Source organism: Diadema antillarum, unplaced genomic scaffold (assembly GCF_040938485.1).
Source record: "Diadema antillarum isolate AM-2024a unplaced genomic scaffold, OU_Dant_1.0 seq00002270_RagTag, whole genome shotgun sequence".
NCBI classification, from domain to species: Eukaryota; Metazoa; Echinodermata; class Echinoidea; order Diadematoida; family Diadematidae; genus Diadema; species Diadema antillarum.
The window spans coordinates 77,137-104,374 of record NW_027272898.1 but is presented as its reverse complement, the minus strand read 5'-3'; the positions used below and the strand labels follow the sequence as shown (position 1 = coordinate 104,374).

At 40.4% G+C, this 27,238-nt stretch overlaps 1 protein-coding gene across 1 annotated transcript; it reads right to left on the bottom strand.

Moving 5' to 3' along the window:
- Positions 1 to 27,238, bottom strand: LOC139714438 (calcium-activated chloride channel regulator 1-like). Its single transcript, XM_071626144.1, has 13 exons — positions 27,065 to 27,238; positions 24,118 to 24,409; positions 21,914 to 22,209; positions 18,478 to 18,714; positions 17,780 to 17,943; positions 7,756 to 7,912; positions 7,208 to 7,492; positions 6,707 to 6,937; positions 5,801 to 5,932; positions 4,712 to 4,859; positions 3,102 to 3,233; positions 1,402 to 1,626; positions 1 to 620 (listed from the first exon to the last, which is right to left on the bottom strand). The coding sequence occupies exons 1-13, from the start codon at positions 27,236 to 27,238 to the stop codon at positions 1 to 3; spliced, it is 3,093 nt and encodes a 1,030-aa protein (XP_071482245.1).

Below are 27,238 nucleotides of genomic sequence, written 5' to 3'. Positions count from 1 at the left end.
TTATTCAAATGAGTAAGCATTGTTGACATATTGTATCTTATTTGCCTCGTGTATGTGCACTTTAGTTGATTTTGCGTTGGCTTTTTTGATGGACTTCGAGCTGCACCACCACGCCACAGCCACCGCGGCGGCCAAGACCACGACACCGAGGGCACAGGAACAACCGACGATGAGAGCGATATTTGGAGCATGAACCCTACCATGAGGGTCCATGTTTGGAGGCTCCGACGTCGGAGGATGTTCTGTAGTCTGGGTCTCACCTTCGGAAGTCGTTTCGATGTTCAGTGGTTCAGTTTGGGTAGGTTGTTGTCGAGTGGGATTTCCAGTTTGATGGGTGGGTTGTTGTGGAGTGGGGTCTGGTATGTACCGAATGGAGATGGATGCGATGTTGGATTTATCTCCAACGTTATCCGCCTCATCCCACGCTCTGATTGCGAAGTAGTAGACGATGTCCATCCCACGAGCCGGAAGCTCGATCGTGATCGACTCAGTATTTCCGGCGGGGGCAATCGACGACAGATTACCAACTGTGGTTTGGTTCTCGAAGACGCTTTGTGCCATGGTGAAATTGTTTTGGATCACGGAGAAGGTGGTTGTGTAACGGAGCTCGTAGCTGCTTGCTGGAATATGAGAAAGAAAAAAAAAAGGGGGGGGGGTTGTTATTTTATCAATAAAACAATAACATCCATGCATTCTTCCGAAGAATCGTCATGCAGTGCCAATTCAAAAGGGTACTACACTTTTTACTGAGTCAAACTACAGTATGACCTAGCAAACTGAAATAAAGTACCGACACTGCAATGACTGCCACTCCTGATTTTTGGTCTAATTTAGGACCTACTCGGGGTAGCCTTTCTCGATAGTCCAAGTCAATGTACTTTGACATGCATTGTAGTGTACTGATTGATGCATCTCGGTCGAGAGGGTCACATTGGATGAAACGTCTTGTTGAAGGATGTAGGCACCTATTCAACCGGCAGCGTCTCGATCTCAGAATGTCCTGATAATAATATATAATAATAATAATCAGGTCCTCTTTATCCTGGGTAGCATCTTCAGTTTTGCCACTGTTTTACCACAGGGACCTGCCATTATTATTACCCTAGTGTTGCCAAGTACCCATTTATACACCTGGGTCGAGAGGGACATGGTGGGTAAAACATCTTGTCCTAGGACGTAAGCACTGGGCGGGAATCGAACTCGCGGGTCCTCCGACTGGAAGTCGGGAGTCGTATCCACTATGCCACAGCGCGCCCACTTTTGATCAAGTGTCATGCTGCCCCCCCCCCCCCCCCACCCTCATGACATAATCCTCTTGAAGAGCAGCGCTATCACTGCTGAAGAGGCTTCTATAACACTTTAAGACCATTTATCATACTGAGGATGGTCAGTGTTCCTTACCTGTCCCTTGATCGAGGTCGTCCCCTACAGCAGTCCAAGTCAGAGAAATGGTGCTGTTGGCGTAGGAGAAAGACGTGTAGGTAAGATCATGGATTCTAGAGGGCGCTATGCCGTCAGGGGCGGTGGACTGGTCAATGAAGTTCTCCACTTCGAACAGCCCGCCAGATGCAGTGCGCATAAAGGACGGCACTGCTTCTTCCTCTACCGGTGTGACATCTCGTTTTGCTAGTAAGTACAAACATGACAAAGAGAGCAAAACGGCGTCTATACGGTAGGGGCATAATGAAAACGGTTTTGACTAATTACTGTCAATATCTCCTTCTCCTTCGTATATCGCAATGTGCCTGGGTGATACCGTTATCGCTTGTTATTGTAAAAGTCACATTGAACTCTACAATTTTGTATATGCAAATGTCATAATGCACTCTACACTTTTGTCGGATATGGAATGAAGTTAAAATACAATTAAATGAAATGAACCTTGGGGTAACCAGGAGGGGTTAGCATCATTTTCCCGTTTTCTGGTGTGGGTATGTTATGTGGGTGGAACACATTACCGGGCTTGTTCCTTGCTCTTTGCGATGAAAGAATAATGGTGGGATCTTTTACGTGCATGAGGAGTGATTCCCTTACACACAGGACTTCCACAGGAGGGAGAGAGTGTTTGTGCCTCTTCCTAGAGGGGACGGCATGATAAAACGCAACATTCCTGAGATAGATTCAATGGGAATCGAACCGGAGTCATTTGCATCGTGAAGAAGACGCGGTACCGACGAGGTTACATGACCTGCAGTCATTATACACCCAGATCATCATCCATGCATTGATATGACTGTCTGAGCTGGAGGTTACATTTTGTTAGGTCTAACAAGGTGCAGCTTCCCCTTAAAGGGGACCTCCGAACGATTTTCAGACTTTTACATTTGAACTACTATAAATTAGTTAAACTGAGTACATAGTTTCAGAATTTATCTTTGGGATGAGGAATGAGAATGTTTTCAAAATCTATAACGAATTGAAATGTACAAGGATGATGACATGACGGCCTCACTATAACAATGCATGAGTTGGGGCTCAAGGGAGCAGAACAAAAGAAGAAGGCATGCATAGATTCTCCACAATTGAACTTGTTGAGCAAGCGGTATTGTAATGGAATTCCACTGCTACATTTCTGAAATATGTGAGGCTCTGATGTCATCAACACTGTTCAGTGTAATTTGTTTAAGATTTTCAGTTAATTTGTTTCTCTGCTCAAGAACCACAATAAATTCCACGAATCTATACATGGAGCTGTCGATTTATGTACTACATAATGTGAAATTATGAAAATCGTCTGGAATGCCCCTCTAAAGCGAAGGACCGAATAGGAGCGAATTGCTATAATAGGCCCCTATATAAAATGGGTAAAGGGGAGAACAGAATAACGACCGAAAGGGAGACATACCATGAAGGTTGATATTGTTTGATTTGTTTCCACCACGTTATGATTGTGTCCGTAATAAAAATAATCAATTTACACTGCTTCACAAATACAACTGTGGTGCTGTAAGTTGATTGATTTTTATTTTCTGTTTTTTTTTTACATAATTTTTGTAATGCGTTATAGGCCTTAATTGAGCAAGGTCTGATTTCAAATACTGTGAATTCTATATGATTGCAAAAGTACACCCATGTAATGTAACTAATGTAATATAACTAACCTATCCCAATGGTGTCTCCGGTTTCTGCCGATTCGTATCCGACTACATTGACTTTCACGTTGTATCTTCCGTTGGAGGTAAACTGTAAGAAGTACGCAGAGAATACTCCATCTGCCCTCATTAAGTCCGATCCTATGAATAGGTACAAAAGGAATGGCAGGTGCTCATGATAATATGGATTCTTTACAAGAGGTTTTTAATAAGGAATTGCAATATGTTACAAGTTGGGTGCGAATGAACAAATTATTAATCAATATATCAAAAACTAATTTTATGATATTTACATAGAAAAAAATTAACATTGATACTGTATCTATTAATATGTGTGGTTCTCAAATCATGCAAGTTTCCTCACTGAAATTTCTTGGAGTTTTTGTAGACAATAAGTTGAATTGGTCAAATCATATTAATTATATTTGTAATAAATTATCAAAAAATATTGGTGTAATGTACAAACTTAGTTTTCTCCCGAATTCTGTTTTGAAATCAATTTATAGTGCTATAATTTTACCTTATTTGTATTATGGAATAATTGTTTGGGGTAATGCTCATGAATGTCATATTCAAAGACTATTACTACTTCAAAAACGTGCAATACGAATCATTGCCCATGCCTCTTATCTTGCCCATACCCCACCACTCTTTTTATCCCTGAAAATATTGCAATTGAATGATATGTATAAATACCAAGTGGGGATTTTTATGTATTTATGTAAGAACTTTATATTACCAAAAACTCTTTTGGACTTTTTCACATACAATAATCAAATTCATAATTACAATACTCGAACCGCGAGTGATTTTCACCTACCTCTATCTCGTACATCTTTTTATCAACGATCTATTCTTTACAGTGGTCCTATTCTGTGGAATTCTCTCCCCTTTGAAATACGCAATGCTAACTCATTGAATATATATAAGTCTGGTTATAAAGAAATTCTCTTCAATAATTACAACCAAATTCATTTAAGTTAGAGTATCAGTTTTTACCCTTTACGTTTTGAGACATCAGGTGTTTGTTATTGTCTTTGTGTGTTGATTGTTATGTCTTAGTCTTGTCTTGTTCTTATGTTTTACTTGCTTCGAACACATTGGTAACAGAAATTTAACGTATGTTTTTAGGTCAGCCGAAAATAAGGGACATTTCCTTTCTGGCTGCTGCCTACCACAGCAATTCCTTTTACACTGTTTAACTGATATTTTGTAATTGTATTCTAATGTTGTTGTATGTGTTTGTTTGTTTTTATATCTTCTTTGCTTGGTGAAATAAAGAAACTTGAAACAATGTTCAAAAAGAGACTGCACTTAATTTTCAAAATCTTGCACATCATCAGGAGTATTTAGTGTGTGTTTTTGTGTGTTTTTATTAATGCCAATATAGGTCCATGTTCAGGGAATAGATGGCTCGAAGGTTTCTTGATTAAAAACAAACAAACCCAAAACACCTTTAGTCTTTATGTCACTCTGACGTCATCACCACGCTACATAATTATCCTTGTCATATATCTATTATGATGAATTTCTGTTCTCTCTTTTACAGCATCAGAAATCATCCTAAGATTAGCATCTCAAATAGGGTATATGAAAATAGGTGGGCCTTCCCGTCATACCTGAACCGTTGTCGAGCAGTGAGATAGATGTCTTAGTTCCTTGTTCATCAGTGATGATCGCTTCGACGTCAGCATCGATCACGGATTTGTAACCCTGCTGAACCTGGGCGTAGATTGCCAGTGCTGGTGTAGTCGAAAAGTCGACTGTCTGTGGTAAAAATCAAAACAGAACACACAGACAAAAAAAAAGACATAACAGCACTCTGTTAGAAACGGAAAAGTTTACATGATCCATTCTGATTTGACATGCATTGTAAAATCGCAAAATATAGTCGCCTTTTTGCATTTTATATGGTACAGGCGACTCTCATTATAACGAAGTCCTCGGGACCAGCAGTTTTCTTTTGTTATATCAAATTTTCGTTACAACCGAACAAATAAAGAATATAGAGATATACACGTGATGATTTTGGGACCTGAATTTTTACTTCATTGTAGCTTAAATTTGTTATAACCGTGTTCGATATAACGGTAGGTACACACACTTGAATGCAATCAAAGTTGGGGTTTTTAGTATTTCTTTTATTTTTACATTTTACTTACAATATTATTTCTACTTCTTTATAATGCTTACAAAAATGGCATAGTTGCTTTTTAGAAACCTCAGCGATATATCGCTATACTTTGTGAAACATATCATCACTTTAGTATGTTGCAGAATTAGGTGTGAATATGTTTGTCATGGTCCTGCTAAAGTTAAGAACTGTTTTTACTTTTTTCCGCTTCTTTTGACTTGTGCTTGCTCGAGACCGTTTTATTTACAGTAGCTAATCAATTTGTGCTTGGATATCCCTGGTCTCGAGAAGTCTCGGAATAGAATGTTAAGTTTTTGGTTACCTGGAGAAATAGATGCTTAAGAAACTGCTTCCCCATAAGAGAAAATATTGTCTATGTTCCCAGAATTGCTATATCAATAGTCTTCACAACTTTCAAAACAAAGAGCTTTTGTTATAACATTATTATTTTGTTCTTTTTCGCATGAAGGGAATGCACTTTTTATGTCATGTTAGACATAGGATGACTGTCCTTTATCAGTTTGTACGCGACTGAACAAAAAATTGAAACACCTTCGATTAATCAGTTCCTCACCGTAGAACCAAGTATGACTGTCACTGTGACAGGTGAATATTCGTTTGAGGCTGGCTTAGACGTCACCGCAACACTTGCAGAAGCCGGGCTGTACGATTGAGAATTTACAATTGTCACATTCCACGGACCAGGCTAGAAGGAAACACATGTGTATTCAGATTAACATGATTACAGGGGACAAAACCGAGAAAATGTAAAAGCGGTGAACAAAATCATTCATTGATTACACTATGTACATCGAAATTGCAGTCGCAGCTCAATCAAAAAGGTTTTAATTTGTATAGATATGAAAGCTTAGTCAAAATGTCAGCAGCCATTCACTAATCTGTATAAACGCGCTCCCAGAAAATTACAAATTTGGTGGGATAACTTTCACCTTTTTTTTTAAATCAAAAATGTATGAAAAGGGAATGGAACTTTTGTCAATGCTATCCTAATTCCTGGAGTTATATTTTGGAGCTGTATACTACCGACCTGTTATTCTTTAAAGAATTTCCTGGGATGTCTTTTGTGTTTTTTCTTTCCTTCTGTGTTCTTCTGTTTTGATTTGCATTTTTTCGTTTGTATGCTCTTTAATTTCAAAGGGGTAGCATGGATATTCAAGATTACTGCTTGCATTGATCCTGGTTCTATACAACATCGCACTGTCAGAAACTCGTTACATGATACCCAGCCTTGCCGTCAATGGCTGATATCAGATAATCATCTGACCCGATGAAAATCAAAACCTCGATATCTTTTGACGCTCGACTTTGAGGTTTTAGATAAATGAATTCTGTTTCACTCCCCCACCCCATGCCTAGCCTGATCCACTGCACAATCATGCAACCCAAGGTATCTTCACGAGATTGGAATCTCTAGGGCTGGATGGGCATTTATACCACTCCCATTGCACGGTGTACGTACCTCAGCGGATGGCAGTTTGACTGAAATGATGTGGTTTGCGTTGTCGGCGTGATATCTTCGATCATTGTGGTCAATCCTAGTGCCCTCCCATCCGGTCACTACTGCCGTTACTGGGTTACTCCCTGTCCACGTAACTGTGAACACCGTGTTGTTGCCCAGTGCGTTGTCGATGACAAGGGGAACGATCTCCTGGTCGACGTTCTGCTGGATCTGGACGTCAGAGCTGTATATCTATATCAATTAAACATATCAAAAGGGATATTCAGTTTCATGGTGAATTTTGCCCCCCCCCCCCCTCCCCCAGGACGATTGTACAGTGAACGTCTTACATATCAAGTGATTTCAAGCGGTAGACAGCTCGCTTCAAAGTTTGGCTTGTAAATGAGAGTCACGTTTGGAGTTTGGAGCTATGCATGCATGCTCGGTTTGAATCAATAATCTGTCTATTAAATAAGAAAGAAAGTAACCTCCCATGCATGCATTCAGTAAAAAAGGGCCTACCTGCACAGGGGTGGTTTGTCCAGCGACATTTGGGCGGTTGGTGATGGTGCTCTGAAAGGCTTGAATAAGACAGTTCCCGCTGCCAGTATCGGCACAGTAATAGAAATCTCCGAGCGTCATCTCGGCTAGCAGCCTCATATCGTTTGATGAAGAGCCACTAATCATGATGACATCGATGATAACTCCAGACGATTTGATTAACTGCCTGTTGTTTTCCACAAAGTTGCTATCTAAGCCGTCGCTGAGAATCAGAAGGTAGCCGCCAGGAGAATACTTACCTAGTACCTTGTAGGTTTCATAAGAGAATGTAAGCATTTTTTATTAATGGACATGCGCTGACTTTATAATGCTTTTATTGGTTGATTTTGATTATTACATTTTCTCGAAGTTTTACAAGTAGGCCTACTTGGTTTTATGCAGCGTCTATCGCAGTGCATTATGTAACATACATCCATTGCAGAGACATAATACATATTACAATTGTATTATAGAGACATTCAATGTCCATTATAATGATTTGGGCAGAGAAGATTAATTTTGGTTAATACCTCAATACCCTTGCGTATTCCATTGCTGATCGATGTACCGCCCCCACTGTACGAGGGCAGTGAATTCACAAGGTTGTCCCGCGTTTGGTCGTCGACGATTGGTGTGAGTTGAGCGCTAGCAGTAGCGCTGCTGCTGAAGTACACGATACCCAGTTGACTTTTGAGCGGAATGATATTTCGAATGTATTCGGTTGATGCTGATTTCACTTTGTTGAGTTTATCATTCCCCTGCCGCATATGGATAGAGAACGGAAAGAGCAATTCAGGTGAATGCTTTTCTTAATCATTATTCATTTGAACTTCATTCTATATCATTGAATACATCGCCAAAGAAAATCAAACACACACACACACACACACACACACACACACACACACAATCAATCAATGACGCACAGTGATTTAGAATGCATGGCCGGCGAAAGGGGGAGGGGGCTCGCCCCCCCCCCCCCCCATCTTTTTTTTTTTGTTAGTTTGTTTTTTGGCTTGTTAGCTCACGAAACCCGGAAGTGGGCCCCCACTCACTTTGGAAAACGCTCCGCCGGCCCTGGAATGATGGTAACCTAGCTACTTGAAGCCCATTTTATGCTACGTTTACACCATGTTCCTGGCTGCCACAGCAGTCACGCTTCAGGCCATCGTGGACAAAACTGGACGGGACGGCAGAGGTAGACGACGTCGCGACATGCCGTGACTGCCATGGATGCTGTGTCAGATTTTTAAACTATCAAAAAATTGCCGGTAGTCCCGCTGCTATATTGAAACACATTGTAGGCCGTAATAAAACGGGATGAACGCAACAAAACGAGATGGCATGTAACAGGCAGCAAAAAAAAAAAAAAAAAAAAAAAAAAATCTGGGAGGATGTCCGTAGTAAGACGCGACGGAAAATATTGCGTAGTCCAGGCTGACAAGACGCCGCGCCGTGTGACGACGGCGTCTGATAGCTACATGTTCACCGTAGCGAGGACTATAGAACGAACAAGACTAGAATACGGTGGGGAAAACAGGAGAATATCTCATCTACCCACGGCGTACTACGTTTTGGGCAAATTGGCTGTGGTGGTCGAATGGAACGACGTATATAAAGTAGTATCGCACTTTCAGGTTTCGCATTACCGATCATCACGGATCGTCGTTCAGTGATCATGTTTCCGGCATGACCCTAAAGACGTAACGGAAGGTTCGTGGAAAAAAAAAAAAGTTTGCTTAATTTTTCATCTAGTACACGCTACTATGTAATCCCGTGAGATTTTTGTGCCAAAATTGATGTTTTTTTTTTTGGCTAACTTTGTCAATTTGGAGGTGCTGAATACTCAATTTACGTAATCAATTTACATACTCAATTTACGTAATCAACTCATTCCCCGGAAGAGATGCACGGCTCGGTGACAGCAACAGTTTAGCTCGGCTCTGTAATTGTTTTGTACATGTTATACATGATAATGATGTCGAGGCGGATATGTTCTTTCATTCCAACAGTTGAGTTTTGTTATTTGCTTCCTTTTCTTTCATTATTTTCAGCCCAACTTTTTCTATATATATATGTCTTTTGCTTTCAGTTTGGATGCCCACCCAGACACTCGTTGTACATGTATCTTCGTTAACTTGTTCTATATGTTCTGTGTTTGTCTCCCTCGCCATTATTGGCCTCTCTCGTTCAACCCATTCTGCTTTTTCTTACTCCCACTCCACCTTCCTCGAAGCGATCATCCCTACATCAAGACTCCTACGCCAGCATTGCACATTGCTATATACGTGTATCGAATTGTTCACGTGCTTTGTCACACGTTGCCTGCTGGCCGCTTTCCTTTTCTATCGCACGCTTCCTCTTCAGACTTTTGCTGGTAACTCAGAATTCTATTTCAGACCATATCATTATTTACTATGGCTGATTTCGTAAATGCACCCTTTCATTCTATGTCGAATGATGATAGGCCTCCTATTTTTGAATTATTTAGACACACAAAATCCGAATCTGATTTAGTTGATGGAGTACCAGTTACACATGCAACTCCCTATGATAATTTCGCAGCCGATAATTTGAATTCATCAGCTCCTGAATTTACTTATGATTTTGATGATTCAATTCAGAACCCGCTATGTAATTATATAACCGTTAATGAATGTAAAGATATGTATCATAGTTTTTCTAAAGACACGTTTTCTTTGCTGCATCTAAACATAAGGAGTTTAAATAAGCATTTTGATGAGTTACAGTTTTTATTAGAATCTGATCACACTCAATCATGCTCTGTCATTGGTCTGAGTGAAACTTGGCTAACCGCGTCGTCTGAAAACTCTTTTGCTATCGACGGATATAATATGTATGTTAATCATAGATCTGACAGGAGTGGAGGTGGCGTTGCGTTTTATGTCTCAAGTTCTTTTAAATGTGTTATTCACAGCGATATCTGCAGAATGGATAGCACTGTTGAATCTCTTTTCATTGAACTTAGTATTTCAGGATGTAAGAATGTGGTAGTTGGAATTATATATAGACCTCCCAATTCAAATATTGTAGATTTTTTTACTTATATTTCAGATTTGGCAAAAAATCCAGTAATTCTAAACAAGGACTGTTTTTTACTTGGCGATTACAACATTGATTTGTTGAAATCAGGAAATGATCATTCTTCAAGTGAGTTTCTCGAAACGCTTTTGTCTTCTTCCTTTCTGCCCCTCATTTCCAAACCGACTCGGGTTACAGATCATTCGGCTACTCTCATTGATAATATGTTTTGTAATGTTTTACCCCTCCCTGACTCTTTTATAATTCTTTCAGATATAACGAATCATTTTCCAATAATGACTTACTTTACTTTGAGAACGCTTTTTAATGACTCCAAATCTTCATTTCCTTTATTTAAACGTAGAGTGTCCCCTGAAAAGTTGGCCAGTCTTGATGCCGCTCTTGATAATGCAGTTTGGTCACGAGTATATGACAGTGACGATGTTAATTTGTCTTTTGACAATTTTATGAATATTTTGAATTGTTTTTTGGATGATATAATTCCTAAACAAAAGAAAAGAATGGATTATAAGAAGACTCCTAGGTTACCGTGGATAACTAAATCAATTCTTCGCTCAATTAACAGAAAAAAATCGTTTATATTATAAATACAAAATGGAAAATACTGATCAATCGAAAAGGAAATACACATCTTATGAAAATACACAAATCAGAATTTTACGTTTTGAGAAGAAAAATTATTACTCACGACAGTTGTCAAAATTTCAGTTTAATATCAAAAATACCTGGAAAGTTTTAAACCGGGCGATGAATATACAGAGCAAAAAAGTAGAGATTGATCAAATTAAATCGGATGATAATTTGATTAACAATTCTGTTGATATTGCCAATGTTTTTAACTCCTATTTTTCTCAGATAGGTGAATCGCTTGCTCAAGATATACCGGCCACAAAACACAATTTTACTGAATTTTTAGGTCAATGTAACCCAAATTCTGTTTTTTTATTCCAACGAATAGGTATGAAATTATTGATATTGTTTCTTCTGCTAAAAATAAGCGCAGTTCCGGTTATGATGGTATTGATAATTGTATTCTTAAAGGAGTCATATTTGCAATTGCAGACCCTTTGACTCTTATCTTTAATTTATCAATTTCTCATGGTATATTTCCTGATAAAATGAAATTGGCGAAAGTAATACCAATATATAAGAAGGGTGACAAACTGGATATCAGTAATTATCGCCCAATTTCTTCATTATCTTCATTGTCTAAAGTATTAGAAAAAATAATTTATATTAGAATTATCATATTTTTTAATTTGCATAAAATTTTTACAAAGTCTCAGTTTGGATTTCGAGAAAAACATAGCACTATTCATGCAATTCTTCATTTCGTTGATAACGTGGTTAACGCAATTGACAACCACGCTCATTTAATTAGTATTTTTTTTTGGACTTCTCCAAGGCCTTCGATACAGTCAATCATAACATTTTACTTTATAAGTTATCGCACTATGGAATACGTGGGAAGGCCTTGGAGTGGTTTAGGAGTTACTTAGGTAATAGGAAACAGTTTGTTACTATTAAAGATAATAATTCAGTTATAAGAGATGTCAAGTGTGGTGTTCCACAGGGAAGTCTTTTAGGACCGTTGTTATTCATAGTATATATCAATGACTTTTCTTCTGTTTCTGAAATTCCTTCTTTTATTCATTTTGCAGATGATACCACTGTTATTTTTGCTCACAATGATGTTGATATTTTAGTCCAAAAAGTTAACACAGAACTGTTAAAAGTTACTAATTGGGTCAGGGCTAATAAATTATCATTGAATGTTCAAAAAACAAAATATATGCTTTTCAGTAATACTGTCGAGGTATTAAATTCTAACATAGTTTTAGATGATATTAATTTAGAAAGTGTATTAGATTTTAAATTTCTTGGTATAATTGTTGACAATAAACTGTCTTGGAAAACACATATTGATCATATCTGTAAAATTATTTCACGTAATATAGGTGTTTTGAACAGATTGAAATTTTATATTCCTCAAAAGTCATTACTCATGTTATACTCCACTTTGATACTGCGGCAGTGCCTTATTTGAATTATGGAATTTTGGCTTGGGGTAATACTCATCAGACCCTCTTGAATAGAGTGTTGTTACTGCAGAAAAAAGCCCTCCGTATTATTTGTCATTCTCCTACACGTTCACATACAAATTTACTGTTTGCGTCTAATAAGTTACTAAAAATAAATGAGTTGTTTTTATTCAACTTAGGTCAATTTATGTACATGTTTAATAACAGTTCACTTCCATCTATTTTTGATTCAATGTTCCTTAAAAACCAATCATTTCACTCCTATCCCACCCGACGTTCAAATGAATTTCATTTACCTTTTTTTCCGAACAATTTTACGGAAAAATTCATTTATCTACACTGGTCCAAACTATTGGAATTCTCTGAAACACGATATAAAAACAGCTCCCACTTTGTATTCATTTAAACGGAAATTAAAAGCTTTTCTTTTGCGATTTTACAATAACATTTGTCATGAATCGGATTAGTTTTACACGTTATTCATTTTGATACCCCTTTCATAAAATCCGCATAGTTGTTTACACATTGTCGCTCGTACTGGCTGACCACCGCCAAGTTCGTGAATAAAGTTTTGGGTTAAGTTAGTCATGCAGTTGATGGATTTTTCTTCGGGATCTGCACTCTATACGCTTATATAATGAGGGATTTTTTTTTCCCGTCTGGTCTTGTCTCTGTCTTGTTTTTGTTTTCCATCGTCCAGCCCTCGTGTATCGTTATCTCCGTTGTGCTAGTCTTACTTCCTGTCGTAGTCTGTCTTTTGCGTTTAACTATAGCCTCGTCGATGTCCCAGTGTCGTTTTATGTCCGTTTATATGTTAATGTTGTCATTTTGTGTTTTTTCCTTTTCTGTCTGACTCTTTATGGGCTTCCATTTCTATTTCTATTTTGTCAATGTTTTTAAACATTTTTCCTCTCTATGTTTTTCTTTTTCTGCTGTTACAACTATTTTCGCTGTTGTTGCTTCAGACATTTTCGTTGCTGTCCTGATGCCGATAATTGTTACCAATATTTTCACTGATTCTTTCTCTCCTGAGGGGCCCACACTCTACAAGCTTCGTCTTTTCAGTGGGTCCCTCCGTTTTTCGCCTTGTGTACGTTGATATTCCACTTTACTTTAATTTACTTCAGGCATTGTAATGTATCTTTACTGCAAGTATACAAGTACTGTTTTACTCTGTTAAACTCACTTTGCTTGTTTGGTTTTTTTTTTTTTTTTGGTACGATTCTTATCACTGAAGGAAGAGTGATGTATGTTATGTTATTTTTTTACTGTCGAGAAACGGAATAAATTTGAATCTGAATTTGAATTTGAATTTGAATCCAACAAACTTTAGTTCCATTTTTTCCAACCACGTCTTCAGCCGCCATTTTGAATTTCAAAATGGCCGCCATAGCAAACTGTATTTTGACCCATATTTCATAAAGTAAGCAGTGTTGAAGCTTCAAATTTGGAGCAAAATGCATGAGTGTGATGTCAGACACTCTGATATATCTTTTTCTGATATTGTGGATTGTTTTGATACAATTTGTAGGCTGCCATCTTGAATTTCAAAATGGCCCCCATGGCAAACTGTAAATTGACCCATATCTCATAGAGTGAGCTTTGTAGAAGCTTCAAATTTGGTTCAAAATGCCTCGTTGTGATGTCAGACACTCTGATATATCTTTTTCTAATATTGTGCATTGTTTTGTCCAGTTTGGAGGCTGCCATCTTGAATTTCAAAATGGCCGCCGTAGCCTTTTTACCCATATCCTAGGTTGCAATTATTGTAGAAGCATAAAATTTTCAAGAATGCGCATGCTTGTGGTGTCCAACGTTCCAGTACAGCTGTTTCCTAATTGTGGATCATTAGACAGGTAACCATATTGAAATTCAAGATGGCTGCTATATAGAAAACATATAATACTGTTGTAAGCGCCTTAGATGAATATGCCAGAATAGTTCTATTTAGACCGAATTCATTTCCATTTCAAGCAAAATGACAGCCATCTCTCAATTCAAAATGACAGCCATCTCTCAGAATGGTCGCCATAAATTCAAAATGTAAGGTCGAGGTTCCAATGACGTCATCAAGCCATGCTGAGGGGCAAAAACTGAGCATGGGGGGGGGGGGGGCATACCCCTGCCCCATACATGTGGGCAAGCAAGCATGTAAGCGTTACATCCCATATAGCCAGGCGGGTATATGCGGTTCCCGAATTGCGCGCTAAAGCGGTTTGTTTTTGCCTCTCAGGGAACACATCACTTTGCATCTTGGAACTCGTTCATGATTACATTTAATTCCAGTCAGTAAAATATTTGTACAAAAGCAACCATTGATTTTCAAAAACTTGATGCTGCCTCGAGAGATTGAAGACAAACAAGGAAAAGTCTCGCAATGGCAAGAAATGCCACGGTCACCCTACCAGGCACCCCATTCACAAGCGTGTTTGTTGGCCACAAACTGAAACTAGATTTGCTAGACACTAGATATATTTCTGGAATAATGCAGAATGAATAAGGAATGAGTAGCCTCTTTCCTGATTGCCCTTGAGTGGGTCATCTTCAATTATTAAGATTTCCAAGATGCTTACTGCTGTACAGCCTATGATTCTAAAACAACAAAGGAGCAATAATAGCTCAGTTCTGTGGCACTTTGCATGCATCAGAATTCCTCCTCAATTTAGAAGACCATCACATGAGGGTAATCTCAAAAATTGTCACTGCCTTGAAGCTGATGAATGTGGTGTTTGGCATTCAGCTATCGGAAACATGCAAGGGGGATATTCTAGAAAGAGATGAAAAGGGCAGTTTTCATCTTCTGTACTAAGAATTCGTATCTAAGAGAATGAAAATATATATATATATTTTGGATAGTATGAAAAGGCCAGACATTCAGCTCGTGCAATCAAAATACACCATGTAAGATTGGATCCAAAGTCATTAAGCATAAGAGGATCACCAACTTCTCAAAACATTTCTACTGGTTCTACAGTCTAATAGACCTGTCATTATCCAGTCATTGCTGGACGATACAATTATCGGAAGGTATAAGTTCTAAGTAATTCCACAATCACTCTTCATCTCATAATTTCATGGCCTTCTCATTCTCGCTAACAAAGGTTCATTTTTCAAACCCATGCCTTAGAAATCCACAAAACTGAGCCAAATAATCGGCCTGAAAGTTGAAATACTGAGCAGTCATTTCTATCTGACACAGAGACCACATCACGGAAAGAAAAGAAACAAAGGGTTCATCAAAGATGTCATGGGAGCTGTCACCCGTCACTCACAACGAGGAAACAGATAGCCTCATTCCATTGTATGTATTAGATGCTACTTCAAGAGCAACGGGAAAATCAGAGATATTGATGATTATTACGTATACACTGACATTTCAATTCTCCTGCTGGATCTTGTAAGTTTGCTTTACTTACTGCATTGCATGATGTCTGCTCCATCACTGGAAAATTATTAAAATGATAAAAGTACAATTGACATTATTGAGAGATTATGTTCTGCAGTTCGTTGTGAAAAAAACAACAACTATAAAGGTCTGCTTTTTCCTGCCTTTCATGGTCCTGGCTGAAGTTGAAAATTTGAGGATGTCTCAAAGAGCAGATGGACCAAGAAGTATCTGAACCTGGAATCATGCAGAATGTGAAAAGACATAGTCCATGTCTTCCAGAAGTTTGGCGTGGATGACTTCAACTAGGACAATCTCCCGCTTTACCCTAGTAGAGTCTTGATACAACACATCGAGAGAGCAAACCTCGTCAACTCTCACAACCTGATTTGTGCCTCTACTACAGGGAAATATGATATATTACATTGTAGCTATTTCCAGAGAGTATCCATAAACTGTTAGATTAAATACTTGGAGCTTCCTACACCAAGGAAATGCAAAAGTCATTGTTCTGGAAGAATTTTATAGAACCAATCCTCCCCGTGTACAGCCTTAAAGTGCTGTGACTTCAAAAACTCATGCAGGGAATGAGCCTAGAAGACATTATATCTACTAAAGTGACTATCCCACAAATTTTTAGAATATAGGACTAATATTGTAAACTCTACAACCAAATCGTCTTAACGGGGCATTTAGTCACTCAGACACAGTTATTAAGGGGTTATTTTGAAAGTCATTTGTTTTGACGTCAGAATCACATGATTTCCCATTCACAAAACGCTACGCTTTTAAAGGAATGTTTCCCATGGCTGCCATTTTGCATTTCAACATGGCAGTGTACCCACGGGACAGGAAGTAGTCCCGCCTACGCAATTCACTGAAGTGATTGACTTACACATGAGTGTTCCAGCATGCTTGGGTTTGCAGTTTAATGATCTTACAGCACCAAATATGGTCGAAATCCATCCTGAATTTCAAGAGTGGCGGCCAATGCGAATAATCCATTATTACAGAATGTATATAGGCCCTTTGTGTGCGTTTTTAAAAGAATGTACACTGTAAGCCACCATAGACATTCATTGCTTGTAACCAGAGATGAGCCTTCTATGATGCTCACATTATGAGAATTGGGTCAAAATACAGTTTGCTATGGCGGCCATTTTGAAATTCAAAATGGCGGCTGAAGACGTGGTTGGAAAAAATGGAACCAAAGTTTTTTGGATTCAGCACCCCCAAATTAACCAAGTAAGCCCAAAAAAAAAATCAATTTTGGCAAGAAAATCTCACGGGACCCAATATTTCGACATAGTAGACTGTACTAATCCCAGACAGCCGGAGTTTAGGTATGAAAATCAGTCCGTACTCTAAGGCAACATGTACACCGTGTCGTCTCTGTATTCATTCCGGAACACTCCGTGAAGACATCGCCACGTCCGTATTAGCATCGGCTTCATCCGGGATTGAAATTCCGTGTATTTGCCAATATGGACGAATATTTGGGGGAAATATTGCCGTGTGGCGATCACAGATAATTATACGTGTCATTTTGAAGCGAGGATTTCATGAATGTGTAGGGGTCCACCCTCATAAAGTTCTTGAAATTGTCCACATTTTCCCCTATCAGTTCAACCTTCAACGTAACTGTCCGCCAGTGCATGGTCGGTCGCCTGCATGAGAAGCCACGGTTTGACCCGCACACTCTAGATCTGTCTCCTCGCTGCCATGATGCTGCTGCAAAGTAAGAGCTTCTGAAACAAAGAGTTTTACCTTTGTGGTGTCGACAAGCAGAAACATGTTGTCGATTTTCTGATGTGCTTGCCATACTAGTTCTGGGTACCGTTTCATGAAAGTTGTCAGCGCTGACAATCACCATAGTAGCAGTCAGTGACCAGAGCATCCCAGCCAATCAAAACCAAGGATTTTGCTAAAATTGTCAGCTCTGACTAAATTGATGAAACACCCCCCAGAAGACATGTCGCCCGAGAAGGATAATCATCAAATAAACGCCAACAAGCACAAGTCATCTATCAACATTTCGGGTATTATCCTTGTAGACAAACTTACATATCTGTGTAAAAGACCGCGAAGGGATCCATATCTCCGTGCTCTTCCATGATGTCCTTTTTAGTTCCATATACATTTCCGCTGTTGTCCGCGTTGTTACCTTGTCTGTCCGTGTAGACGCCGTACTTATCCGTGTAGATACCCAGTTGGGATCGCATCCACACCTGTCTGGTATTGACAGGAAAATCGTGGTGTCGCACGACGGAACACAGCGTATTACGATTCATGATGATCAATTAATAGAGCAATCCGTGGAAGTGTAAATGGGGCTTAAACGTGCAGGCGTTTCTCCAGGCGGCCGTCATCGTTTCATTTTTCCATGCGAATATGCAAACATATCAGATATTATTATAAATGACTTACTATTCAGGTAGTTTGGGAGAACCATGATTGAATCTATTCTTTTTCTTTCTTTGGTAATGAGCTTCTAAATAGTTCCTGTATGAAAATGACACAACTCTCACACAATCTATTCCTATCTAATCGATTGATTTATGTTCATTGCACGAATGAATGAATATAACAGATAGATAAATAAATGAAAGAATACATGAAGGAATAAATGGATAAATCATATAGGCATATCAGTTTGTTCCATTTCTTTATTTCTTTATCTTGTCAGTATTGATGTATTCATGTATTGATTAATCCGTTCCGTTAATCTTCCATCAATCTCAATAGAAATGCGCCACACTCACCCCCATGCTGCCACTTTTGTCGAGAACGAGAACGACGCTGCGAGACAGCGGTGCTTGGATGACGGTAAAGATGGGTGTAGTGTTCGTCACCACCTGTGGACCGTTGTCGAAATCGCTGGTTTTTTCCCTCATCACCGTCCAGGCTGCGAGGTTTCCGCATCGCTTGTTTTGAAGATTTAACGCCTCCGCGTTGTGGAAATTTGGGCTCTCTGGATCATCGTCGCAAAATTCGTTAATCTAATGTAGTAAAAAGGACAAAATCATTGACACAGTAACATCATCATAACCACACACACAATAGTCATGGTCATGCATATCATTTTCCATAGATCCAGGATATTTTTCTGCGGACGGACAAGGATTTGGGCGGGTATCGCGTGCGTCTCACCTGCTGGACGCGTGCTATTTAAGGGCGGTGAGTTGGCTCAGTCGGTAGCGCGTCTGCCTCACGATCACGCGGCCCGGGTTCGAACCCGAGTCTGGACTGAGCAATGTTGTGTGTAAACATACCGTCCCCTCTAGCAAGAGGCAAAACACTCTGTCCCTCGGATAGGACATAAAATGGAGGTCCCGTGTATGAGAGAGTCACAGCTCATGCACGTAAAAGATCCCGCTTCATTCATTCATCGCAAAGAGCAGGGTGTCTAACCCGGTGAAGTGGTCCCACCCAACAACCAACTGGACCCCATGGAAGACCAGCTTAGTTTAGCTGAATATGGGCTATCCAGCCATCTTCACAGATGGAAAACGAACAACAACAACAACTTACGTTATATACTCACGTTTTAGTTACGGGTAAGTTTCGTGGGAGTTGCCTGCGAGGTGCTGCCGCTACGGACCTCCTTCTGGTGTTCTGCGTGCTCGACTGCCTGTCACACCTTTTTTCTACCCGGAAGTCCCCGACAGTACCTAGCACGTTTCTCTCCTGTAGTTGCAATTAGGTGCGCACGCAAGTCCGATCTACCGGCAGCTAAAGACCCTGTCACACCTTTCCGGGCAAGCCATGCATGTTTTTTGCGGAGAGCAATTTTTGCTACATGGAGATCCCCGCAGATGGCCCGCACATGTCAGTACCTATATATAGCACATATCTCGCCCGCAGTCACCCGGAGGTGCGCACGCAAATCTTTTTTTATCCGCAGCCATAGGCCATGTTACACCTTTCCGGGCAAGCTACGCGGGCTTGTTGCTTGTGAGAATTTTCTAGCATACTGGTGGGTGGTCGATGGCAAACAGTATACTTCCACTCATGGACTTGACTGGTAAATGGTAATATCAAATTTGATGTGGAAGAATAGTCACGAAGAATAATAATTACGTTCAGAGCCAACTCTCATCTAACCAGCAGAAAGGCAGTAACTGACCCTGCGGCAGCTACGGGCCTCATACTGGTGTTCTGCGTGGACCTCTGCTGGCAATCGGACTTACGTGCGCAACTGCGGGCGGTTGCGTGCTAGGTACTGTCACTGCATGTGCAGGCCATCTGCTGGAACCACCGGGTAGTCACAATCAAGGCTTGCCCGGAAAAGTGTGACGGGCCCTTGAGCATGTTCAAACTTGTTCAGGGTGAGTCTCTGGGATTGCCCGCAGATGCCGACGTAGAACACCAGTAGTAGGGCCGTAGTGGTAGCACGTCACAGGCAACTGCCATGCAGCCAACCCGTAACTACAACGTGAGTAGAACGTAAGTAGCACATGTCCAGCAGTAAGACGCACGCGAAACTCGCCCAAATCCTTGTCCGCCAGCAGAAAATTGCCTGCGTGGCAGTGCGTGCTGGAAAGTCCATACACGCAACAGGCCCGCGAAGCTTGCCGGAAAGGTGTGACAGGGCTTTAAGTTTTGAACATTCTCAAAGCTTGTTCCGGGTGAGGGTGAGGAGGCCCGTAGCTTGTCACAGGCGGTTAAAGGCCGTGTCACACCTTTCCGGGCAAGCTACGCGGGCTTGTGACAAGGAGGTAGTTTTCAGCACGTAGAAGATTTTCCGCGGGCGAAAAAGAATGTTTGCAATTTTCGCATTTGTTTGTTACCTACTAGACGCGTGCTACTTAGCTTCTACTTGCATGCATTCCGTGTGACATGCGTGAGAGCCAACTCCTGCGAGGTGCTGCCGGTAAGAGTCTCCTACTGGTGTTCTGCGTGTACCTCTGCGAGCGAACCCCACGACTCACTCGGAACAAGTTTTCAGCATGCTCAAGGCCTTGTTATACCGTATCTGGGGAAGTTTTGCGGCTTTACTTGCGGGGAAACAAATTTGCTCCCTGGAGCTCTCCGCAGTTAGTCCGCACCTAGCCCGTATCTCGCCTATACTTGCCCGGAGGTGCTCACGCAAGTCCGATTTAACCGCAGCCAAGTTTTGAGCATGACCAAAACTTTTTCCGGGTGAGTCGCGGGGATGCCCGGAGAGGTCCACGCAGAACGCCAGTAGGAGACCCTTAGCGGCAGCACTTCGCAGGCAGTTCCCATGCAGGTACTTCGCAGTCCCCGTACGCAGCCAAGATAATGACATTCCGTGGGACTTCGGTCATTCCTTCAGAGGAATTCCTTCACTGAGTACAAAGGTCACACAGTATACCCGCAAGTAAAATTTAAGTAGAACGCATCCAGCAAGTAAGGCACAGGCACTGACTCGCCCAAATCCTTGTCTAAACATGGTTGCGGGTAAAAAGATTTGCGTGCACACCTCCGGGTGACTACGGGTGAGATACGTGCTAGGTACTGTCATGTGCGGCTCATTCCGGGGACCTCCGGGTAGTAAAAATTCTTCTTTGCAAGTCGCACGCAAGGCTTGCCCGGAAAGGTGTGACACGGCCTTAACCCACTTGAAGTACGTAGGTTGCCCGTGGATCTATGCCTATGCGCCGGACGCGCGTTTCCCTATTCTACGAGTATAATACGGGTGTTTTACTGGTAAGGAACGGTGTAGATACTGCCAACATAGAGTAAAGTGCGTGCATGCTGAGGGTTAGTTACTGCCTTTTTGCTGGTTAGTTGAGAGTCGGCTGTGAACACGATTACTATTCTTTGGTGACTATTCTTCCACATCAAATTGATATTACCATTTACCAGTCAAGTCCATAAGTGAAGTTTACTGTCTGCCACCGACCACCCACCAGTAAATTAAGTACCACTGAAATACTGTATATCAGTCGAGTGCAAGGAGAAGACACAATATACCATTTACAATTCACCATTCACCAATAAGGTACCATTGAAATACCAGTTGAATCGATGTATGGGATGTCATTCACCAATAAATTACCTTTGATGTACTGTCTGACTGTTTACCTGTTGGGTGCATGAATGAAATACAGTTCACTATTGACGGTTCACCATTGAAATAACCATTTAAATACAGCTTTTCATTCACTAGACCATTGAGATACCGTTTGGTCTAAAACATCGAAATACAAGGAGATTAGGGAGATGTGAACTCACGGTCGGAATATGAAAATCTTTGGTTCCGAAGAGAAGTGATGACGTAGCAGTCTGTCCGCCAATAGGGACGAAGCGACACTCCGTTGGATATCCCATTTTGTTGTCATCTCCATAGTTGCATGGAGTATAGTCCGGCCACATTATCTCGCCCTCTATGTTCGCCGAACAACTCGTCCCGAGAGAACGGCCACCGGCATCGTACGCCGGCTCAACGCCGTCTTCGCTAAGCGCAGCGTCGTAATGTTCCTCGAACAAGCCCCATCGAAAATACGCCCAGATTCTTATCAGGACGCTCTCTGCAGAACAACAAAAAAGATAGAAAGAAAAAAAACCCGATGTCGACAACGATATGTGGAATCCTGAAAGCACTTCAAACCATGATCATTAACGTTATGACGGTGACTTCTATACCGTTACCAACTGTGCAAATAAAATGTGGTACTTATTGTCATTGCACTAGGACAGCACACACATCTTCACAAATTTTCTTTCTGTTGCCGAATTCCAATTCATTCAGAAAATGTGTATAAATTCCCGTGCATAATCTTCACCCAAACCGAACAGTTATCTTGTCTACAATTGGCACAGATATACATGTAAGTAGAGTGAACCTATTTTATGTTTATATCTGTATTGTATTGACATTTCTATACATGTAAATTGAACCCTGCTCAGCATAAAATAACCCCACTCAATTGACTTAGTGCCTCACGCCATTTTTTTTAAATTTCTTCGTCTCCTGAAGAACACGGTGAACAACGACGAGAACAAAGATTTTCTCTGTAGGGAGAAGTTTTGAAGAAAACATGATGCTTATTATACAAATAGTGAATGGTCACGAGTGCAATGGTAACGAGTAAAGACTATACACTATTTGATTTATACAACGTCCAAGTAGATCTTTTTGGTCTAAGAAGGCCTAGAAGTCTATATGTATGAAAAATATAGCCATACTTACATAGTGGATCCACTGCGATTCTCTTTCTGGCTTGTGCAATCAGTGTAGATACAGGTCACAGCTAGCTAGCGCTCATCCCACGTACACTAGCACTACGTAGGCCTCCGTACGCGCATGCATGTACCGCACACGTGACTGCGCTAGTTGCATGCGATCCTCAATATGCAACACACAGTACACGCAGTACGTACCGTACAATTTCTCGAACCGTGGAATAGAACGAAAAAATCGAACCAAGTTGCACGCAAAAATAGAACCAAAATTGCACGGCGCGTTGAATGGAGTACTTATTGAACACCACGTCACCAACAATCCTCCAATCAAATTACAAGGATCTACTTGGACGTTGTATAAAATACAGATAATACATCCCGTCGTATGTTATGTAGGACCTACATAATATCATGACGTCATTGATGTGTTTATTTGCTTACTTCTATTCATCATGTGATGTCAGCATGTACCCTCAATAGATGCGAAAAAGTGGGGTAGTTTTACAGATTCTTCTCCAAAGCTCTCAAATGACATGAAATTTGTCTTTCAAATCAAATTTCAAACATTTCAAATTATAAGTCATACATCGCGTCATTACAACACACATTCTAAGTCAATTTGGGGAGTCTTATACGAGGCATATTCTGAACTGTGTGTAGTTTGGTTGAATTTGTGGATTTCTCACACGTCTGTTGGCGATTTTAGCTCCTGCGCATGGGAACTGCTTACAGATTTAATGTGCTTCCAGCACTTATTAGTCCATGATAATCCACTGAGTATGGCAGATATAGCTGTGGGACTGAGTTTGATTGCGCGACTGATAATGTAGGGACATTACTTTTAGAAGGTGTTCCCAAAACCCTGATATGCTCGGTGTAGGGATGAAGTCACAGTGAAAGACGAGGTTGGCTACCCCTTTTGGTTAGGGTGCCTAGGCAACGTATGGCTCTCCTATGGGGTGTGGTGACCCCAGCGTTGAATTAAGATATTCAAACCAGGGACTGTGGTGTACAGGTATATAGTATAAGGGGATGTGGTTTCAGTTGTAGTTCTCCGGTACAGTTGAATATGCATAGGGAGAAACTGCCTGTTCGGGGTTTGAGAGCATATTCTAAACGGATTTTTTATTTTTTTTTATTGGCTTGAACAGAAGCAGGCAGACATCATCTTTTCCAGCACTTATTAGTCCATGATACGGTAGTAATCCACTAAGTATGGTAGATATAGCTGGACGACTCAACTTAATATTTACCTGTAGGACCAAATCTTTCCTCGCGATAACGCTTGTCAGAAATGAATTTTGGCGAGATGTGAGTCAGAATGCCCTGGTGGCCGCAGCCGATAGGGTTATCCACGTACGGCTCGTCGCCTCGAGGACTCCCGGAGTGCACGGCGATGTGAGCCGTTTCCAACGTCTCCGTTTTGGCGACGCCGTAGTGCTCCTGTGGAGACCACGTCGGGGGAACGAGGATCTTGATCTCTTTCCAATACACGTGTTGTCTGCTGGCGTTATACAGAAGTTCTGATGCCGAAGTGTACATCTCCTACATTAGCACAGAGTTGCCAAGAGAAGGTGAAAGGAGGTAGAAGACAGGAATATGATGAAGAGGGGGTGATCCCCTATCTTAAAGGGTGTGTACAGTTCTGGTCGAGTTCAGGATTTAGCTTAACGTTTTGCAAGATATTCAGAAACCACTCCATGAGATGTCAAAGAGCATGCAATTCTAAGGGGTATCAAAAGTTTATTTGATGAAACTCGGTTTTGAAATGACTGAGATATCCGAAAACAAGGTGAAATAAAGAGATCATAATAAAAGGCGTAGTCTGTCGCCTTTTATTATCATCACTTTTTTTTGGATATCTCAGCCATTTGAAAATCAATTTTCATCAAATAAACATTGAATCCTTTTTAAAATCACACGCTCTTTCATATTTCATAAGAGGTTTTTCATTATCTCACTTAGGAATGTTCAAAGATAAATCCCCACCTCAACCAGTACTGTACGGTCCCTTTAAGTGTAACGGATAGATGAAAGCTTTGAGACACGGAAACGCCAAACCAGTACCTAAGGCTTTATTTGGCTACACATGCCAACATGAATTGAGATTGACCGATGGATAGAGCCGAGAGCTAGAGAGTTTCTGGACAAATTGTAATGGAACATACCAAATTCATACAAATACCACTGCTCATTACAGTCTGTAATTGCCATGTTACCATGTTCGCGCCGAGGATATAAGCTGAATTGAGCTGAAATTTAATCAAGAAATAGGGAATACGCACTGTGCTCAGTGGGAGGATTAGTCAAATCAGTTCCACAGTTTATTTATTTCCAAAAGAAAAAAACAATGATAAAAAGCGTTACATGTGTAAATTCATCTTCCATCCAGATGGGAAGGACAGTTCATTGAACATATAAAAAATACATGCCCGAATGGTACTATAGCCAAAAACAAACAAACAAACAAACAAAGGAAACCATGTACATAAGATGGAAAAGAGAGTTCCACTATAAAACTAAGCTTACAGGACGTGGAACACTCAAAAGATAAAAAACCCCCAAACAACATCAACATACCAATATGATGTATCTATGCTGAGTTTATCTATGTAAGAGTACCATTGTAGATTTGGACATTGATACGTATGATGCTAAATACAAGCGTACTATAGTACTTGTTTTAGAATGCAAATGAAGTGTATTGTAACATACCAATGATATATGGCACCAACACTACTTATTTGGCCGTGTGTACCAGGAAAATGTGACTAAAGGAGAAGGATTACATGCTGTCACGCAAAACAACAAAGCACAGAAATAACAGAAATGAAAAAAAAAACCGCATATGCAGTTATTAGACTACGAAGAACGAGGAAAGGGGAGCAAAGAAGAATGGAGAAAGAAAAGGAAGAGAAAAGGAATGAAAGAGGAGGCCTGTGTACGCTCTACTCAATCCCACGGACAGGTGAAAATATGACGGAGTTTTCATAAACAACACAACCGGTATATTTGGAAAGCAATATTTCATATATATACATATATATATATATATATATATATATATATATATACATTGTATCAATCACACGAGGACCTTTCGTCTTAAGATAAGAACAGAAGACCAAAGGGCAAAGTAAGTGTAAAAATTAGGGACTGACTGTAGAATTTTGATATCCCTTTTTTCTTTCTTTTTTTTGTTGACTGAAAACATTTGAGAACCCGTCTTGCACCATTTCATATTTGCTTGAAATAATATCAAAGGTGTCCATCAAGAAATTTAACTTGTTTTGGAGTGTTTGGGATCAGAAATAAAAGTCGATATACCGACTCGTTTAAAATTCCGCGTCTCTACATGGAACGTATCATTCTTCCACTCATCGTACTGATTGTTCATTCAATATGACATAACTGGTCAATGATGCATTTCAATTGATTAGCACCAAATGAGTCTTATCCTCAGGTTTCCGGCAAAGCTCAGGGATTCAAAAGACATTCCAGCCAGTCTAGGGGCCAACCTTGGCAAGCTAATTGGTTAAATGACTATAACCATTATAATACTGATGGTGTGAATATCGTTTGACACCTTCATAGGTATTTTCGCGGAGAAAGCGGCGCAAGGATATTAAAAACAAACAAACAAACAAACAAACAGATACCTCTTTCCTCCTACCCTCAATCAGCACAAAAAAAGTACTGATTTCATTAAAAAACCCTGTTCAATGCAATAGTAGACGAACTTTGCATAAAGAATGTTCTACTAAAGTCCTACTGTTCATATTTCGCGATTCAGTTAAAACGAAAAAAAAAAAGACGAAAAAAGAAAATATCACTAAGTGCACGTGAAAGGTTCACAAACGCACTGTGAGTATAGCACATAAGTATAACACAATCCGATTATAAAACAAAGCTCGTTATTTCGAAGTTTCTTTCATACAAAAATGACATAATTTTCGTTTATCCGAAAAAAAAGAATACGAGTAGTACTCACCTTCCTCAAAGTGCACGACCAGCAAATGTACACACACTGTTAAACATATACTGTACAAATGCACACTTACACAAAAAAACACAGACACACACACACACACACACACACACACACACAAACACACACACACACACACACACATACACACACACACACACACACACACACACACACACACAAACACAAATGTCATCTTTGGTTAGACACACCTTGATGTTCTCGATCAAGGCCTGGTCTTCCGGGACGCCTTCGACGATAGCGATCAGGACGTCAGAGTAACCACCATTCTCGAGTTTGATCGGAAATTTTCCGCCCTGGCTGGCCACCATTTCTGCAGCCAGTCCCAGGATCAGCCAGGGGGCTAAGATGTCCCAGACTTTCAT